Below are 20,760 nucleotides of genomic sequence, written 5' to 3'. Positions count from 1 at the left end.
GAATACTGGAGTGGGTTGCCATTTCCTTCTCCAGGGGAGCTTCCCAACCCAGAGATCAAACCCATGTTCTCTTGCATTGGCAGGCAGATTCTTTACTGCTGAGCCACCAGAGAAGCCACGGTCAGGGGATACTAGGTGTTGCTAATCAATTTCCTTGCCCCAAGCTCAGCAGTCAGGCGCTAAGTAATGACCACAGCGGTGGCTTCCCCACAATGTTCTGTCTGCATTTAAAAGCATCCTGGCCTCTTGTGCACATGCTTGTTGCTCAGTTGTGTCCAACTCTTTGTGAACCCACGGACTGTGGCCCGCCAGGCTCCTCTGTCCATGGCATTCTCCAGGCAAGAATACTAGAATGGGTTGCCATGCCCTCCTGGCAGGGAATCGAACCCGAGTCTCTTGTGTCTCCTGTATTGCAGGCAGATTCTCTACCTGCTGAACCATCGGGGAAGCCCCATCTTGGCCTATTGGTCTCAACCAAATCACAGAAGAAAGGACTCACTCTGTATCATTTACCAGCTGGACAAGTTTCTCACTGTCTTGGGTCTCAGTGTTCTCATCTATATAAGAGGATGATATCACGCTCTGTAGACACTGCTGTGATTACTGAAGACAATGTCCACTTAATACCAACACGGTGCTTGGCACATGGGAGGTAAATGGCAGCCATGTGTATTTCACCCTGTCAGACTCAGGCTGGTCTATTCTGTTGGCACAGCTGAGCACACATGGAGTTTCACTTGTCTGTTTACTTGCTCTGTCACTGGGTACCACCCCAGCTAGGAGCGCTTCTCCAACCCCAACCAAAAACAGTTTTGCAAATGCACTATGTGATAGACCATATTTTTCAAAAATAGCCCAAGCTGCCTTTCCCCTCCCCTTAAACCTGAGCAGGTCTGGGCCAGCTCTGACTGATGGATCACAAGAGAAGTGATGCTCTTCAACTTTGGAGATAAGGTCACATCAAGGATGCAGCTCCTACCTGGCTGTCACTCTCTTGGGGGACACCCAGTCATGTATTGTGAGGAAGCCCTGGCCACAGGGAGAGGCCGCCTCCAAGTGTCCAGGCCAATGGCTCCAGCTGAGTTCCTAGCAGCAGCCAACCTCAGTGACCTGTGTGTGAGTGAATGACCCTTCCAGTGGTTCTAGCCTCCAGCCTGTGAGTTGGCACCAGTTGATGTCAAGTGGAGCAGGATGAAGGGAACCCCCTCCAAGCAGGCCAGCATTGCAGACTCATGAGAAAAACAAAGGTTAGGGTGGATCGTCACCCAGAGACAGGCCTTAGAAAATCTGCAGAGCAAGCCATGGATTTCATATCCAATCATATATCCATTTTATTTACAGCACCACAGTCTTATCACTAAGCTCTCTAGATACAGTCTGTCATTTGTATCGGCCACCCCACTGTGACTGTGCCCTAACTTCTGGGACCACCCTGTCACTGGGTGGGGTCCCAGAAGGTCCAGACCTGGGCAAGCAGCCACCGGGAAGCACACCTGTACGTTCCCCCATTGGGTGGGGTTAGCTGTGACCCTGAGAATTAGCAGTTCGGGGACCTGCATGTGGTAGGCTCTGGCGTCTGCACTGGTGCTGGGCCTAGGGATCTCCAGCAGCTGGGGTCCCCTTGGACTGCAGGCTCTTCCTCCTGAGGACAATCGTCACAGGGCCATCAGGCAACGCCTTGATGATGTTCCAGGCTTCAAACCGCGTGAGGCCCTGCATGGCGGTGCCGGCCAGATGTAAGATTTCATCTCCTGGCTGGACTGTGTCACTCTGTTCTGAGGCCACCCCTGGGATGAGAGAGGAGAGAGTGGGTGCCTTGAGTGACAAGGGAACAAGCAGTCACCACCTACCCTTGGCCTCTGAGGAGCCAGGACAGCTCAGAAGGGAACTGGAGCCCATCCCTCTGGAGCTCAGTGGTCGATCTAAAGCGAGGCCTCCCAGGACTTCCCTGGTGGCCCAGTGGTTAGGGCTTCACCTTCCAGTGCAGGGGGCACAGGGTCAGTCCGTGGTCAGGGAGCCAAGATCCTGCATGTTGTGCAGTGTGGCCAGTAAATAAACAAATAAAACAGATCAAGCATCTAAACAGAGATTTCTAAAAAAAAAAAAAAGCTAAAATATACTGGGCAATTATATATCACAGGCTTTGTGTTAACACTCAGCATTTATGGCAAGAGTCCTAGGACTCTAGTAGCTCTGTTACTGTTCCCTTTTCATGGGGGAGGAAACCAAGGACTCAAGTAACTCACCTGAGCTTCGAAGCTGCTGCGTGATGGGGTCTAGGTTTGAACCAGACTTTGTGGCTCTAGAGTCCACATCCCTTGGCCCCACATCACCCTGCAGCTGGCAGGCTCATCCCCGTGTAAGCAAATGGGACCAAGATGGTGAAGTGACTCGTCTAAGGTCGTGCTGCCATTGGTGGCAGAACTAACACTAGAATCCAGGTCCAGTGACTTGGAGACGTATGCTCATCTCAAATCAACTTTCAAAAGTTAAAAATACTGGGAATTCCCTGGTGGTCCAGCGGTTAAGACTTGAAGCTTCCACTGCAAGAGGTGTGGGTTTGATCCCTAATTGGTAATTAAGATTCTGCAAGGAAATAGCAACCCACTCCAGTGTTCTTACCTGGGAAATCCCATGGACAGAGGACCCTGGCAGGCTACAGTCCACGGGGTTGCAAAGAGTCGGACATGACTGAGCACACATACACACGTGCTATGCAGTGTGGTCAAAAATTAAAATAAAAAGTTAAAAATATCTTTCCCAGAATTGAGGACTTCCCGGGTGGTCCAGAGATTAAGAATTCACCTTCCAATGCAGGGATTGAGGTTGGGGAACTAAGATCCCACAGGCCTTGGGGCAACTAAGCCCATATGACAACTAAGCCCTGCATGACACAACTAGAGAAACGCCCATGTGCCATAACTAAGACCTGATGCAGCCATAAATAAATAAGGTGAAGTCTTGGTTAAGGATAAAAAAAAAAAACCAATTCTATATATACATATATATTATATATATATAGCTTCTCCAGAGTTGGAGTAAACATAGCATCCTTCGTAAGCTCCCATGTGAGCCTCAGCAGTTGTAGCAGGCCTCCCAGAAACAAAACCAGTCTGCAACGGGGCCTCCCTGGGGTACAGGGAGCAGAGCTAGGAAGGCCTTTGCATTGCAACACTAAGAGCCCAAAGACCCCCGTCCACAGCTCTTCTTATAGATCAGGAGCCTCAGGCCCAGAAGACAATAGTCACTGGCAGTTAGAAGCAGAGCTGGAGGGCTTCCCTGGTGGCTCAGTGGTAAAGAATCTGCCTGTCAACGCAGGAGACATGGGTTCGATCCCTGATCGGGGGAGATCCCACATACTGTGGAGCAACTAAGCCCATACACCACAACTACTGAGACTGTGCTTTAGAGTTAGGGAACCTCACGTGCTGCTACTATTGAAGCGTTCGTGTTACGGAGCCTGTGCTCTGCAACAAGACGCCACTGTAATAAGAAGCCTGTGCACTTGCAACTAGAGAAAAGCGTGCATACAGCAATGAAGACCCAGCATAGCCAAAAAAAGAAGCAGAACTGGACCAGATCCCAGACCACATGACCCCTTGTCTACAACTCCTGGCTCTGGGACTCAGGGGGTCCAGCTTGAGAAGCAGTGAAGAATCAGGAGTGATTGTATGTGACAGCTGCAGGCCATTCATTATCTTCCCAGGAAAACCCAAGTAACCTCCAACTAGAGTTGGCTTGCTCCCCAATCCATGATGAACAAAATCTCAACATTTTGAATAACAGTAGGAGCTGATGAGTCCAGGATTAGAATGAGGTGAGTGAGGCTGGGTTCTGCTAGTGGAAAGTCAGACTCTGTGTTTTGTTCATTGTGGGCTTTTTGAATTAATTTCGATTTAAAAAAATATTGCATTGAAACAGTCTGTATCTTGATTACTGAATATTTCGGCACCCCCTTCAATATTGCACCCAGGACTTCCCTGGTGGACCAGTGGATAAGAATCTGCCTGCTAATGCAGGAGACGTGGGTTCGATCCCTGGTCCAGGAAGATTCCATATGCCAAGGGGCAATTAAGCCTGTGCACCACAACTACTAAGCCTGAGTGCTCTAGAGCCCCAGCTCTGCAATGAGAGAAGCCACCACAATGAGATGCCTGCACACCGCAACCAGAGAGTAGCCCCTGCTCTATGCAACTAGAGAAAGCCCACGAGGAGCAATTTAACAATTTAAATTTGTTAAATAAATAACAAAAGATTTTTAAAAATTAAAAAAATGGCACTCAGGGCCTCATGTACTTCACCTTGGTCCCATCCCTGCCAGGCTGAAGCCAGAGCAGGCTGGGTCACTTACAAGGACCCAGCAAAATAGAGGGATTATGGGGATGTCTGAGCCAAGCAGAACAGGGAGAAAAAGCAAAGTCAAGTTCGTAAGAGGTCTGCCTGCCTCCCAAAAGGGCCTGGGGTTGTGGGAAACCGATATGCCCTGTAGGGCCCTCAGAAGCCTGTAGGCTGCCTGGCCCAACACCCACAACTAGAGCTGAAGCCGAAAGGGGGACCCACATCACACCTTTGAAGATCCTATTAACCGTCAGAGGCTTGTCCCCATGCAGGGAGCCCTTCCCTCCTTCCAGGCTGAAGCCCAGTCCCGCAGAGGTCTTTTCCAGGGTCACTGTGCAGACTGTGGCCTCTGCTGATGAGAAAACACAGAGGTTTGTTAGGGATGTTCTCCTTCTGGGTATCAGGTGAGCCTGGCTGATGCTGCCAGGGAACTTGTGCGCATGTACAGATTCACCCGTGTGTGCATCGCCCAGCTGGCTAAGTGTTCTGAGGACCAGGAATGGCCCTGCCAGCGCTGGCCTCACACATCCAAAAGTGATGTGGCCCACAAGGCTTCTACCAGGCAAGGAGAACTTACCGGATTCTATGGAGATGTCACTGGCCACAGAGGCTGAGCCTGAGGAATCAGTGGAGGAGTTGAGGTCGGTCGTGGCCTCCAGAGTCGGCCTCCTGGTGACGATCACAGCTTGCCTGGGCTCCCGAGCTTGGCGGAGGATAGCCAGGGCATCATTGTGTGTGGCTCCTTTGAGAGACTTGCCGTTGATGGAGAGAACCTCGTTGCCCTTCTGAATGGTCCCTTCCTGGGAGGCCAGCCCGTTAGGGAACACCCTGTGAACCTGAGCAAACCAGAGGAGATCAGGACCCAGGACTTACCATATTGGATCCAGATTCTTGCTGGAGGAGGATCACGACCAGTTAAACCCAGGTTCTTGTTGTTTAGTTGCTAAGCGACCACCTCTTCTGTGACCCCATGAACTGTAGCCTGCCAGACTCCTATGTCCATGGGATTTTCCAGGCAAGAATACTGGAAGGGGTGCCACTTCCTTCTCCTTGCATCTTCCCCACCCGGGAGTCAAACCTGTATCTCCTGCATTGGCAGGCAGGTTCTTTACCACTGAGCCACCAGGAAGCCCAGAAGATTCTTTCAAAGAAAATAAAATGAAAGATGTCCTAGCTCAGGGCTGCCAGCCAGCTTCACCCCCTTCTCTACCCAGAGCAGAGATCATTAGCAAAAGTGGCCAGACTGGCCCTCAAAATTCTTTCCAACACAACCTCCTAGACTGTATTGCTACAATCCTAGTTAACATTTGGTCACATTCTTTTGCTCTTTGTGCTATGCATCAGCATTCTCCCAGGGAAACTTTCTTCAAGCACTGATTTTGTGCCATATTAATAGATATTGTGTTAGAGAAGTTTCCAAGGTCTAAGAAAATTAAGAACATTGGATAAAATACAAGCTCTGAAAATGTCTACCATGTAAAAAAAAAATATTAGAGACTCTATAGTGCAGGCTGGCATGATAATTCTCTAAGAACAGGCCAAATAATATACTGATCCCCAAAAGGTTCAGCAAAGCATTCTTTTTTTCATAGAGAAATTCTCAGGCCACATGTTTCACAGAATGCAGAATTATTATCCTAGGAAGTCTGAATATTTTTAAAGCTCCTCCCCTAGAAATTCTGATCCTTAATTCCAATTAAAAGAGACCATCACCCACCTAAGTTCCCTTTCTGAAAAATGTGTAGGATTTAAAAAAAAAAATCTCATGTCTTTGCCACAGTTGTCTTCTTTTTTTTTCTGTAATACATTTTTTTTTAACATGTATGGGGCTTTTTATTTTTGGCCCCACGGAATGTGGGATCTTAATTCCCTGACTCAGGATCAAACCCACCACCTCTGCAATGGAGGCACGGAGTCTTAACCACCGGACTCCCAGGGAAGACCTGCCTCAGTCTTTTTAATGATGTAAATTCTAATGTGCTTAATTAGGAGGACTGAATGACAGCATGAGTGGGCAATCGCTAAACTGTGCTATGTGTTGTTTTGCTGTTATCCTTTGATCAAGGTTCTTTGTTTCTCTAAATAGTTTCAGTGTTGGAAAAATTCTGTTATGGGGTCAGATGTAGTCAAGATCCTCTGATTAGGAGACCCGAGTAGGAGGCAGAATTTCTGTTCTGCATCTCCATCCATCCTCCACAAATGAAGCAAGCATGCCAACGATCCCCCATCCTGAGGCATGGGGAGGAAAGCTTGCACGTCAGTGGGAGCCCAGCTTGTTCTTGATAATGGACGGTACTCAACGTTAGTTCTCTTTGAATGAATCTGGAAAGGAACAGAAGCGCTCAAACATGGAAGGAGAAAGGGGAAGTTCGGTGCATAGGATCAGCCGATGTGTACCGCTCCTGGCTTTTGAGGCAGTGTCAGGGGTGGCGGCCGAAATGGGTGCAGAAAACTCCCCCCTCCAGGGCAGACCCACAGATCCAAAGTGTTGTTCCCACAGGCAAGCTCTCTTTTCTGCTCTTCAATTAGGAAGCAGACTGTACCGTCCAGAACGTCTTTATGGTGATCTGCCAGTGCTCAGTGTCAGAACTAGGTCCTCATGGGTTTTATGTGCTTTTTTGTGGTGGAGAGCTTGCTTGCGAAGAAGGAAGTTGCTGCTCACACACGACTGACTCTGAAATGACTGAAAGCAGTGTGCTGAGTTACCCTGCATACCAGCTGGTCCTGCGAGAACAGGGGGCTGGACCTCGAGATCTGAAGCCTCGGGTACATCCTGAGCTGTGCTCTGTGAATAGCAACAGAAACAGCTTCCTGACCTTTCCAGGTGGGCCCCACCGCCCACCGCCAACCGTCAGATCTGCTTCACCACCGTCTGTGTTAACACACCCCATCTCCCGGTGGGCAAACCCAGGAAAACAGCCTGCTGTACCACACCCGCCTGCCCAAGGCCTCTTTCTGTCCAGGTGGGACCTCTTTCCATCTAGGTGTGCTGTGCTATCTGTCACAGCCAGGCCTTCAATCCTTCCTGTAAAGCCTTTGGCACAGGCTCCTGTGGTCATAAATCATTCTTGTCTAAACGTTGGTGGCATATGTATGTCAAGCACAGGGAGCTCAGGTCAGTGCTCTGTGATGACCTAGATGGGTGGGATAGGGTGGGGAATTGGGAGGAACATCCCAGAGGGATGTATATATGTATACATGTATATATGCATATACATATATGTATACCTATAGCTGATTTGCTTTGTTGTACAGCAGAAACTAACACAAACATTGTAAAGCAATTATACTCCAATAATAAGATAAAATGTTGGTTGCTCAGTCGTATCCGATTCTTTGGGACCCTATGGACTGTAGCTTTCTGGGCTTCTCTGCCTATGGGATTCTCCAGGCAAGAATGCTGGAGTGGGTTGCCATTTCCTACTCCAGGGGATCTTCCTGACCCAGGGATCAAACCTGGGCAGATCTTCTGCATTGTAGGCATATTCTTTATTGTCTGAGCCACCAGAGAAGCCCAGTGGCTTATAAAGTTAAAAAATTTTTAAATGTTGGTGGCTAATAGGTTGCTGGTCTCTATTTCCAAAAGAGACATGACACTGAAAAAAATTTGTTTTGAATTTTCTTCCTGTTGTCTTGCTGTTGAGATGAAATTCACATAACATTGAATTAACCTGATAGCTCAGTTGGTAAAGAATCCGCCTGCAATGCAGGAGACCCTGGTTTGATTCCTGGGTCGGGAAGATCCGCTGGAGAAGGGATAGGCTATCCACTCTAGTATTCTTGGGCTTCCCTGGTGGCTCAGCTGGTAAAGAATCTGCCTGCAATGTGGGAGACCTGGGTTCAATCCCTGGGTTGGGAAGATCCCCTGGAGAAGGAAAAGGCTACCCACTCTGGTATTCTGGCCTAGAGAATTCCGTGGACTGCATAGCCCCTGGGGTTGCAAAGAGTTGGACATGACTGAGTAACTTTCATATCACTTCACTTCACTTCAATGAAGTGACATTTACTGTGTTGGAATTTTTTAAACGTCTCTCCAGGACCTTCAGAAATGGAGGCATTAAGGCTTTGACTTCAAGGAATTCTGATAAAACAGCTCTGGGGTGAGGCTGAGATGCCTGTAATATTTTTTTAAGTTCCATAAGTGATTCAGATTTCTTTGGGTAAATTAAAGTCGTTTTGTGTACACAGGGACCTTTTTAAAGTTAAGGATCATGGGACTTCCCTCGTGGTCCAGTGGTTAAGTATCTATGCTTCTCTAAGTATCTTAAACTCCTGCAGTAACCTCCTGCCCAGGGCCTGGGGTTATGCATTCCTCTGATCCCCCTCCTGATAAGTGCTCCCCTCTCCAAGGGTCATTGCCTCTGGCTCTGATGAACCCCATGACTGGGCCACTCACCGTGATCACCTTGTTTTCTAGATCTGCTCCTCCTGCCAAGCTGAACCCAAGGCCAGCCCCTTCCTCCTTGTGCAAGATGGTGACATGGATGCTGTCTAATTGCTGCAGAAGGAAAATATATATATTAAAAACATTGTATTGCAACAGCATGAACAATTTAGCAAGTATTCTTCTTCCCCTCTGTTCAAGTTTAATAAAACTACAGAAGATCAAGATTAAACAAGTGTTCTAACATCAGGCTGTGTGTGTGCTTAATTCATGTCTGACTCTTTGCAACCCCATGGACTGTAGCCCACCAGGCTCCTCTGTCCATGGGATTCTCCAGGCAAGAATACTGAAGTGGGTGGCCATTTCTTACTCCAGGGGATCTTCCTGACCCAGAGTTCAAACCCACGTCTCTTGCATCTCTGGCATTGGCAAGTCGATGCTTTACCACTAGCGCCACCTGAGAAGCGTAACATCAGGCTGATTTGCTCTCAAATCGCAGCTTGTCCATGTTCCCAGTTGTGTCAAACCCATCTCATTATTTAGAAAAAGAAAACTTTCTGGGAAATCATGAGAAGTTCAAAAGAAAAAGAAAATGCATGTACGGCAACCTGTAGAGTTCTTTTCCTCTCCTCTGCACCCATCCACACCCACATCTGTATAGATGGGGCTGGGTGCTACTGAGTTAGCTGGAAATCGAAGTTGGGACAACACAGCTCTGCCACCTGGTGTGGGATGGGGTCAGCCTAGAGAACTCTGGGTCAGCAAAGCTGGGGTGGTGCAGTTTTGCAGGAGTTAGTGGTTCTGTTTTACACCTGCTGCTCCATAGGGCACAGCAACAGCATTAAGGAGCCCAGCCGGCTTCTCACCCTAGAACACACATGCATATACATACACACACACACACACGCATGCCCACCCAGGCACACATACAGACACACACACACAGAGTACTTCCCAGCCTGGACCTGGGCTCCCCTGGAGCCAGAACAATCCCTCTGCAGTGTCTAAAGTCAGAGACCCTCATCTGGTCTCAATGGTGGTGGAGGGGGGGTCTCAAACTCAAGTGCATCCAGGGCCCAGGCAGACCACTTAAAAGAGCAAAAGGGGCAGATGTGAGAGAGAGAGGGGAACTACAGAGAACTGAGAGCACATCGGCTCGAGAGGACCCTCTGCTCCTAGGAATGCAGACCAGTGCTCCAGGACCATTCATGCCCTTTATAAAGAGAGAGAAGCCAGGAGACTTCCCTAATGTCCAGTGGTTACGGATCTGCCTTGCAATACAGGGAACGTGGGTTCCATCCCTGCTCGGGGAACTAAGATCCCACAAGCCACAGGGCAACTAAGCCTGCAAGTTACAACTAGAGAGTCTGTGAGCCGTGGCTAAGACCTGACTCAGCCAAATAAATAAATATTTAAAAAGAGAGAGGGGGGAAGCCAGAATCCAGGTTTTGATTCGGGTTTGATGATATTTAGAATATTAATATAATACTGAGCTTCCCTGGTGACTCAGACGATAAAGAATCTGCCTGCAATGTAGGAGACTTGGGTTGGATCCCTGGGTCAGGAAGATCCCCTGGAGAAGGGAATGGCTGCCTGCTCCAGTATTCTTGCCTGGAGAATTCCATGGACAGAGGAGCCTGGTGGGCTACAGACCATGGGGTCGCAAAGAGTCAGACATGACTTAGCAACTACACACACACATACACACACACACACACACACATACACACACACACAAAATATAGTACTTTTTAGACAATCATCAAGCAGACCAAATACAATACACCTGCAGGCTCTCAGGCCACCAATTTGTGCCCTGGCACAAAGGAATAACCTTAAATCAAAAATTCACTTGCTCTGGCACCACCAGAGCCTCCGCTGTGCCGCTAGCTCCACGAGCCTTTGATCTGGAGTCCCCAAGACCCAGGGGGGGATGAAGGGATGAATAGACTTCACTGTCCCCACCTCTACTGCAGCACTCGCCCAAATCTCCCAACTTGTCCCCAGGCATCAGCTTACTTGCCTTGTAAGAGCCCTTTGTCAAGTTTAAAAGCAAATACTCCCAGGGAGGCCCCAAGAAGGACAGCTATGTATTTTACACAGTACTTTGTTGCTGTTGTTCAGTTGCCAAGTCATGTCGACTCTTTGCGACCCCATGGACTGAAGCATGCCAGCCTTCCCTGTCCTTCACTATCTCCTGGAATTGCTCAAACTAATCTTCACTGAATCCTTGATGCCATCCAACCATCTCATCCTCTGTTGCCCCCTTCTCCTCCTGCCCTCAATCTTTCCCAGAATCAGGGTCTTTTCCAGTTAGTTGGCTCTTCACATCAGGTGGCCACAGTATTGGAGCTTCAGTTTCAGCATCAGTTTCAGTCCTTCCAATGAATATTCAGGGTTGATCTCCTTTAGGATTGATTGGTTTGATCTCCTTGCAGTCCAACGGACTCTCAAGAGTCTTTTCCAGCACCACAATTTGAAAGCATCAATTTTTCAGTGCTCAGCCTTCTTTATGGTTCAACTCTCACATCTGTACATGACTACTGGGAAAACCATAGCTTAGCCTCTGTTATTTTGTTGAAATCAGGCTCTGGGTAAGATGGTGCCAGTGCACAGGTGATGAGCAAGAGCCCCAGAGGCCCAGGACATCTTCTCAGGCTCACCCATGCCCTTGATCTAGGGCAGCAGTCCCCAACCTTTTTGGCACCAGGGACCAGTTTCATAAAAGACAATTTCCCCACAGACTGGGGGAGGGTGATGGTTTCAGGGTAATCCAAGTGCACTACATTTACTGTGTACTTTATTTCTATTATCATTACATCAGCTCCACCTCTGATCATCAGGCATTAGATCCTGGAGGGTGGGGACCCCTGCTGTAGGGAACGCTGGCTGTGCTGCCTCCTTACCCTCTCCTCCCAGTCTGGATAATTCCAGTGTAAACAGCCTTCGTGGACTGGGGTCTCCCAGACGGATGCAAGGCCCGTGAGGCTGTGCTCATCTGAGCTGAATGAGCCTCAGCTCTGCCTGACCACTTCCTCTCCACAGACTTTTGGGTCATGCTCAGAAGGCATAGGGGAAGTGGGACTTTCAGAATGACTTGACTGAGTGTGGGAGCCTTTGCAAGTCCTGGGATCAGTCACCTCTTGGTGAGCAGGGCAAGTCTTCAGGCAAGAACTCAGAATTTATAATGGACAGCTTACTCACAAGCAGCATCACCCTGGAGATGCAGGCCAGGCAGGCAGCCAGGGGAACGCAGAGATAGAAAACCTTAACTCTGTGACCTTGAACCTCACCTTTCTCCTTTATTAAATGATCAAAAAGATACAACTCTATGATTGAAATCACTTCATGAACGACAAAGCTCCCTACACTGGAAGGTCTGATTTTGGTCCAGTGATACAGCACCCCTCTGCCCTGGGCAGGGCACAATCTGACTCTGGTATCTGCCCCTGGGAACCACTGTCTCGACTTCAAGGATCCCAGGGCCACATGGGTTGCTTCTCCTCCGACCTAACTGAGGTGACCACACTGCTCTGAGCAAGGCCTTCATCTCTGTAAGTGCTAAGTCACTCAGTCATGTCCAACTCTGAGACCCATGGACTGTAGCCCACCAGGCTCCTCTGTCCATGGGGTTCTGCAGGCAAGAGTACTGGAGTGGGTTCCCATTCCCTTTTCCAGGGGCTCTTCCTGACCCAGGGATCAAACCCATGTCTCTTAATGTCTCCTGCACTGGCAGGTGGGTTCTTTACCACTCGTGCCACCTGGGAAGCCCTTCATCTTGGGAAATGCCCGTAAAAAAGAAACCTACCTTTAATGTAGCTTCATCCAGAACCTTCACTTCCTCTATGAGCTTCTTTAGTTCCTCTGTGCTCAGCAGGGAGATAACCGATTGACCAGGCTGAGGGGTGCAGTGGTCACAGTCGTTGGCTTCCGTGGACTCATTGAGACCTTCCGTGTATTCTCTCAGCTCTGAAAGGCTTGGCAGGGAGGAGAAGCACACAGTATGAGTTGTGATGCTAACAAGAGCTAACAGCCTTTGCATACCTACTGTATTACCGGAGGGTGCTAATGTTCATTCTACAAGTACATGCAACAATTCTATGAATAGATACTAGCATTTATTCACCATAGAGATACAGACACTGGGGTTCAGGGAGGTGGGGAAACTTGTCTATGGTCATGTGGTTATGAAATGCCAAGATCTGGAATTTGAAATCACAGATGTGGTGTGTCTGACTCTGAAGTCTGTGTTCAAAACTTCACCCTGAAGTATAACTGATGCTTTGGGCAAATCTGCGTTTATATGACCACCAAGAGTGATGTCCTCTCTCTCTCTCACACACACCCACATACCCACACACTCACAAGACTCATACACTCTCACACCCACACACACTCTCTCTCACACACACTCTCACACACTCTCTCTCTCTCTTATGCTCATAAGAACAGGTGATGACTTCCTTGGTGGTCCAGTGGTTAAGAATCCACCTTGCATTGCAAGGCACATGGACTCAATCCTTGATCTGGGGAAGATCCCACATGCCACAGAGCAACTAAGTCTGTTTGCCACAACTACTGAGCCTACGCTCTAGAGCCTTCGAGCCACAACTACTGAAGCTCATGTGCTTAGAGCCCATGCTCTGCAACAAGAGAAGTCACTGCAATGAGAAGCCCGCGCACCACAACTAGAGAAAAGCCTTTGAAAAGCAATGAAGACCCAGTGCAGTCAAAAAATAAAATAAACATTTAAAAAAGAGAGAGACAGAACAGGTGGAATAATCCTTTAGCAAACCTGAGAAACTTTTTAAAGACACAGAGGATTGTAAGAGGACGCAAGATGAGAGATGTGAACACTGGACGGAGACACTCACTTGAGAGAGAAGCCGGTGTCTGAGGCAGGAGCTTCAGCAGAACTATTTGTGGGGTCTTCACCGAATGCTGCAGGAGGCAATACCCCTTCTTTGGGGCTGCAGGGGGTCTGGCCAAAAGAGAGGGAAGACGGGAGGCACAGCAGGGACTTCATGACGGCCGAGGACACTTGGCTGCTGATGGAGTAGAGTTTACTGGTCTTCTCATCCAGTGGCTTCATCTCGCAGGACTGGGTCCGGCTCAGGGGGAAGCTCCGAGCCCGCTGACTTGGCATCTTGATCACTGGGCCTCGGGGTCCCTCCATCTGTGTCGCCAGCAGCCTTGAGAGAGGGTCGGGGTCGAGGGAGACGGTTTTCTGGCCGGGCTGCTGTTCCAGGGCAGGGTGCCCCGACACGCTGGGGTCGCTGGCCTCTGGGGTGGCCGGGGAGGCGGGGAGCAGCTGCTCTGGCTCTGGCCGCTGCTGCTCCATGGTGGGGGGAGCGCCTCGCCCTGAGGGACCAGAAGCCCGCCCTCCCTCTTGCTTCCCGGGAAGTTCTGCTGCTTCACCGGAGGAGCTGGAGGCCTGGAGACTCAGTCTCTGGGCTCCTCTGTCAGGTGGGTAAGCAGAGCCAAAGGTTTCGAAGGAGCTGATCCTCTGCTTGATAGAGGACGAGGCCCGCGGGGGTGGCCCGGGGCGCTCCCTGGAGGAGGGGGACGGCTGGCAGGAGGCGGCCATCTCTCGCCTGGAGTCCGGAGCACGATTGCTCAAACCTCTCAAGCTTTGGCGAAACCAGGCTGGCTTGGGGGCTACTGGAGGGCCCTTCTTCATGGTGCTGCCGCCCGCCGGCTTGTAAGCTTTGGGGCCGCCACCCGTGGTGTCCAGCTTCGTGGCAGCCCCATCTGGGTGGCCTCGCATCCCATCTTCCTCACCCCGCGGGGCGTCGGGCGGCAGCGGCACGTGGTTGTGGTTCTCACTCATGATGGGGCTAAAGAGATTTTTGATGCAGTCAGAAATTCTAACCCAAGGGTCTTCGGCTGTGGTCTCAAGGCTATAGTCCATCCGAGCCTGTCTCCTAAGCAATGGGTGTTTTACAGGGGACGTTTGCGTCCCTAGGGGGCAGAAAGAAGGCCAGAGCTGTGTGTTACACCTTGTTGTGGGTTTTCCTCCTAAGCTCTACTTTCAAAGATGAACAGCAAGGATTCTAGGGGAGGAGAAGAGCAGAGTGGGGGATCCCTAGCTGGATAAGCTGCTACCCCAGGTGCTATCACCTGGCTGAAGCGCACACAGAACCAGGGGACCAGAGGCGTGAGTTAACGCCACAGCATCCTAGCGTTTTACAGTTAGAAGGGTTCCCACAGAATACCCAGTCTGATCTCTGATGCTGTGTAATTGAGGAACCCAACATTCACAAGGATAAGGGGTCACCTGTTGGCAGAGCCAAGACCCCCATCTCCTGACTCCCAACTTTTGTGTCCTTTCCACTTTTGTGTCCTTTTGTAAGTCCCCTCCATACAAACCTTCAAGTTGCAAACTTTCAAAGATGCAAATGTGTGTTCTCATGTCCAATCACGTGAGTTAGTTCATATGTCTGGTGTATACTGTCACATGTGTGCGTCCTCTACAAGTGCTTGTGCTTGCGTACACTTTACCGTATAGGACTGTACAGAGGACAGTAGTGCAGTGTCTTTACTTCAAGCCCAGAATGTCTGGAAGCAAGCGTAAAGGCAGTGGTGATGTAGCTGGCACTACTGTACTTTTCAAGGTACTGTACTGCCAGATTTAAAATGTTTTATTTTTTGTGTTTATTTTTTATGCATTATTTTTGTGAAAAATATTATAAATCCATTACAGTACAGTACTATGTAGCGGATTGTGTTAGCTAGGTACCTAGGCTAACTTTGTTGGACTTAGGAACAAATTGGACTCATGAACGTGCTCTCAGAACGGAACTCATTTGTATGTAGCGGACTTACTGTGCTAAGTAGCCTCTTGGATAACTCATTAAAACTTTAAAGGTCAAAACAATTCTCAATTCTCTTACCATTTAAACTTTTAGGCCATGAGTCACACACTGAGAGCCTTAATTGGTTTGGACCACCCACGTCACTGAAAAGCAATGCAGGCCTGAAGGACTTCAGATAGGTTGCACCCCAGCTCAATGGGGTTACAGCCCTCTCTCTCACCCAGTCAGCATTTCACACATTGAAGTATCATCTGGTCCCTGAAGTCATGTCAGTTTGCTACTCTCCCTACTCGAAGACTTAACCAGCTTGCTCAGCAGAGGAGCGTTCCCAGCCCAAAGAGTCAACGAGAGATGAGAAGGCTCCAGGGAGAAAGCAGCTCTGTACCAGTGATTTCCCAAACTGGGCTGCACACTGGAAACTGGAGGATCTAAAATATACTGGGTCTGATTTAATACACCTGGGATGAGCCTGGGTGTTGGCATTGGGGCAGCCCCACAGGTCCTTCCAGCCTGCTCTAGCAGGCACGCCCAGTCAAGTTCAGGCCCTCACCCCTGGGGTCAGAAGAAGGGGAGCATATATTGGTCTTTCTTGGAAGCCCATCTTGAACAAGCCAGGACAGGGGAGGCTCTGCCACCCACCACTCTTTCCCAGGGGCAGAGGGAGGCTGGCCGCCGGTCCTGCACAGCCGAGAAGCTAAGTGCATGTGTGGCCCTTCGGTCACCCCAGGTCTCATTGTTCTGGTGCCATGCTCTGGGCGGTGCCTGGTATCAGAATTCAGCCCAGTGTCAGGAAGACATTGATTCCTCCTGCGTGTTGTTCCAATGCCAGCCCTCAAGCTACAAACACGCAGGGCATTAAGCCTGGAAGACCCCAGTGAGACCTCCTGCACTGTCCCGGAGGCTGGAGTGGTTAGTACTGACTCTGGGGCTTTACTAGGTGTGTTTGGCCCTCTCAGCCTGGTCCTGTATTTATGCATTGCTCTGCTGTAAGGCCTATTGTAAGACTCAGCAGTCAGACACTGTATGTGAGAGCCTTATGCAAACTGGGGCGAGGAGCTCTTGCCAGAAGAGTGCTGAGACGTTCCCTGGTGTGTTCCTCAGCTGGGGTGACTAAAGGGTGGGGAGGAGCCTCTAGTAGTAGGGCCTCTGCTCCGGGTGAGATGTGCCAGGTATTTCCATTCATAGCGTTCCTGGACCTCTAAGAGCCTTCTGTGAGCTTTGCATGTGGTTATTGCTGTTTAGTAGCTAAGTCACAATGGACTCTTTTGCAAACACCATGGACTGTAGCCCGCCAGGCTCCTATGTCCATGGGGTTCCTCAGTCAAGAATACTGGAGTGGGTGGCTATTTGCATGTAGTGCTACTCAAACAGGTTGAGCAATAAATATGTAAGTGTGTAGCCTATATATTTGTAATTCCGCCACTACCACTATTGGGAGCTCCCTGATGGCAGGAACTGGTCTGTCTTCTTTCAGTCATTCTCCCTCACATTCATTCTCATCTCTCTTTCTCTGTGCGTCTCCCTCTTCGTGTGTCTCTCTCTCCCAGCATCTGTCTCTTCCTCTGCCTTGCTCCTTCCTGAGAAGCCAGTACAGGGACCCATGAAGGCAGCATTCAATACACACTTACTGAATTGAATCACTTGTTGGGGTTCTATGTGATTTCCCACTTGCTGATGAGAAAACTGAGGCTCACACACACAAAAGTTGAGTTGCCCCATATCACATTGGTGAAGGACATAGCCAGGTTTCCCACCCTAGTCTCCCTGACGCCAAATCCCATGCTCTGTCCTCAAAGCTCTAAATATTCAGCTCACATCTCAGCACTTTCAGTGGCAGCATGAGGGCACACCCTGGTCATCCCCCACATGGGGCTGATGACCACCAGCAACCTGCTAGTCACTCATGCCTCTCTGACCCGCATTCCCAGTCTTGGAAATGCTGGAAGCAGTTTTCTAGAAGGCTGTCACCCTGGAGGCAGCAGCTGCTTGCTGTGGTTGGATAGGCGTGTCTGGGACCTTTCCCAAGGGCTCCCTTCTCCAGCTGACTCTCTGGATTGGCCCGCATTGCCCCCACATTGCCCCCGTGCATCCCCCCACCCCCCCGCATCACAGCATCACTACTCTAGCCAAGAGGTTCCCACCCTGGATGGCACCCCCATGGTCCCGCTGCCCCACCGCCTCAGGGGGAGCCCTGACTGCTCACCAGCCCAGGTCCAGCTGTCCAGCCATGCAGGATGCTCTAACGCTCCAGACGGTCTTCCCCTAGTGCTGCACCTTGACCCAGAAGGTCCCTCCTCCTGGCAGATGGCAATGAAGACCTACCTGGGCTGGCTGCCCTCCTCCCTGGCTGGCCCTCTGAGAGGGATGTGGTGTGTGGCCCGACTGCAGGTCCTGGGTGGTCAGCAGCGGCGTGAGGGGTTCTCCCTGCTGCGTCTTCCTGCGGAGGCGGCGGTGGCAGCAGTTCTCTGGCTTCCTGTGGTGTAAACAGGAAGTGAGACTGTGTCAAAACGGTAGCCTCCAGCTGTGAGAAAGTAAGGAGCCCTCTGATTGGGACTGGGGGGCCAACATCGAGCGGCTTTAATGAGAAGTCCAATAGCAGCCCTGCTGATCAAGAGGGTTCTTTCCTTCATGGCACTGCCTGCATGGGTGACCAGGGAGCTGGCACCTCCTGGAGGCCCAGAGCATCCCTCTGCTTCCTGGACACATGAGCCGGCATCCAGGACAAGGGCTTATCCACTTGACACATGTGAAGATCCTGGGCCCCCTGTGACCAGGAGAAGAGGGGTGGGGGTGGGGAATGGGGCTGGCACTGCTTCACGTACCATTCAGTTCAGTTCAATTCAGGTGCTCTTTCATGTCTGACTCCTTATGACCCCATGAATCACAGCACTCCAGGCCTCCTTGTCCATGACCAACTCTCAGAGTTTATTCAAAGCCATGTCCATCGAGTCGGTGATGACATCTAGCCATCTCATCCTCTGTCGTCCCCTTCTCCCCCTGCCCCCAATCCCTCCCAGCATCAGGGTCTTTTCCAATGAGTCAACTCTTCGCATGAGGTGGCCAAAGTATTGGAGTTTCAGCTTCAGCATCAGTCCTTCCAATCAACACCCAGGACTGATCTCCTTTAGGATGGACTGGTTGGATCTCCTTGCAGGCCAAGGGACTCTCAACAGTCTTCTCCAACACCACACTTCAAAAGCATCAATTCTTCTGCGCTCAGCTTTCTTTATAGTTCAACTCTCATATCTATACATGACCACTGGAAAAACCGTAGCCTTGACTAGACAGACCTTTGTTGTCAAAGTAATGTCTCTGCTTTTTAATATGCTATCTAGGTTGGTCATAACTTGCCTTCCAAGGAGTAAGCGTCTTTTAATTTCATGGCTGCAGTCACCATCTGCAGTGATTTTGGAGCCCCCAAAAATAAAGTCTGACACTGTTTCCACTGTCTCCCCATCTATTTCCCATGAAGTGATGGGACTAGATGCCATGATCTTAGTTTTCTGAATGTTGAGCTTTAAGCCAACTTTTTCACTCTCCTCTTTCACTTTCATCAAGAGGCTTTTTAGTTCCTCTTCACTTTCTGCCATAAGGGTGGTGTTATCTGCATATCTGAGGTTATTTATATTTCTCCCGGCAATCTTGATTCCAGCTTGTGCTTCTTCCAGCCCAGCATTTCTCATGATGTACTCTGCATATAAGTTAAATAAGCAGGGTGACAATATACAACCTTGACATACTCCTTTTCCTATTTGGAACCAGTGTGTTGTTTCCTGTCCAGTTCTAACTGTTGCTTCCTGACCTGCATATAGGTTTCTCAAGAGGCAAGTCAGGTGGTCTGGTATTCCCATTTCTTTCAGAATTTTCCACAGTTTATTGTGATCCACACAGTCGAAGGCTTTGGCATAGTCAATAAAGCAGAAATAGATGTTTTTCTGGAACTCTCTTGCTTTTTCGATGATCCAGTGGATGTTGGCAATTTGATCTCTGGTTCCTCTGCCTTTTCTAAAACCAGCTTGAACATCTGGAAGTTCACAATTCACTATTGCTGAAGCCTGGCTTGGAGAATTTTGAGCATTACTTTACTAGCGTGTGAGATGAGTGCAATTGTGTGGCAGTTTGAGCATTCTTTGGGATTGCCTTTCTTTGGGATTGGAATGAAAACTGACCTTTTCCATTCCTGTGGCCACTGCTGAGTTTTCCAAATTTGCTGGCATATTGAGTGCAGCACTTTCACAGCATCATCTTTCAGGATTTGAAATAACTCAACTGGAATTCCGTGTACCACTACATCTGGCTAAACTCCTCCTCCTCCCAGGGGGGAAGACAGTGAGGCAAAGATCTGCCCCCCAAGTCTTCACTAAGTTAAGGGAACCCTTGGAGGAAAACTTGTATCTGTTGCTTTCTATATTGTGATTCATTATTCGATTATTTATGGTCTTCCTTGATGGTTCAGTGGTTGGGAAAAAAAAAAAAAAAATCCACATTCCAATGCAGGAGACCTGGGTTTGATCCCTGGGTCGGGAATATCCTCTGGAGAAGGAAATGGCTACCCACTCTAGTATTCTTGCCTGGAGAATCCCATGGACAGAGGATCCTAGCAGGCTACAGTCCATGAGGTCACAGAGACCTGGACATGACTGAGCGACCAGAAGACAACATGCAGCTATTTAGAAAGGATGTTGCAAAGGATGACAGAAACTCTGGAACTGTGCCATATCTCCCCTCTGCTGCCCCCAGGGTGACCTGATCAGTTTAGGGCAGGACGGTTTTCCCATTAAGCATGGATGTGGCCTCAGGCTGCTTCACAAACCAGTTCAGGGATGAGCTGGACCAAGCACCAAGTCACTCTCTAATGCTTGAGTAGAGTCTGGGTTTTCATACAGCATGAAAGACATGTTGCCAGGGCCCAGAGGCAAGGACCAGCACCAGTTCTGTCCAGAGCGGGGCAGAAAGCTTCCCAGGAGAAGTGCTTCTTGTCTGGCTCTTGAGCAAAGGGTAAGAACTTTCCAGGCAGAGAAGCCAAGGAAAAGTGTTCCAGAGAGATAAACATCCATGGTAGAAGCAAAAAGCAGAGCAGCAACCCAGAAAGAAAAGAAGGCCAGTATCAAAGTGATGCTATATTATAGGGCTTCTCTGGTGTCCAGTGGTTAAGAATCCACCTGCTAATGCAGGGGACATGAGTTCGATCCCTGGTCTGGGAAGATCCCCTATGTCTCAGGG

The 20,760-nt window shown here is 49.6% G+C and overlaps 1 protein-coding gene across 3 annotated transcripts in view; it reads right to left on the bottom strand.

Moving 5' to 3' along the window:
* Positions 1-1,306: 1,306 nt before the first annotated feature.
* Positions 1,307-20,760, bottom strand: part of IL16 (interleukin 16) — a 122,947-nt gene continuing 103,493 nt past the window's right edge. The window contains exons 14-20 of one of the 3 annotated variants that reach the window (XM_061158856.1): positions 17,860-18,010; positions 13,597-14,683; positions 12,531-12,699; positions 8,735-8,836; positions 4,916-5,174; positions 4,568-4,690; positions 1,307-1,787 (exon numbers count right to left, since the gene is read on the bottom strand). In XM_061158856.1, the coding sequence (XP_061014839.1) occupies positions 1,594-1,787; positions 4,568-4,690; positions 4,916-5,174; positions 8,735-8,836; positions 12,531-12,699; positions 13,597-14,683; positions 17,860-18,010 (2,085 nt within the window). In that variant the 3' untranslated portion in view covers positions 1,307-1,593. Of the gene's footprint in view, positions 1,788-4,567; positions 4,691-4,915; positions 5,175-8,734; positions 8,837-12,530; positions 12,700-13,596; positions 14,684-17,740; positions 18,011-20,760 lie in introns of those variants that run through there. The other 2 variants (XM_061158855.1, XM_061158857.1) reach the window with 2 other exon arrangements.

This window comes from Dama dama, chromosome 13 (genome assembly GCF_033118175.1).
Source record: "Dama dama isolate Ldn47 chromosome 13, ASM3311817v1, whole genome shotgun sequence".
Taxonomy (NCBI): domain Eukaryota; kingdom Metazoa; phylum Chordata; class Mammalia; order Artiodactyla; family Cervidae; genus Dama; species Dama dama.
The sequence above is the reverse complement of the archived record's forward strand: the minus strand, read 5'-3'. Positions and strand labels throughout refer to the sequence as shown.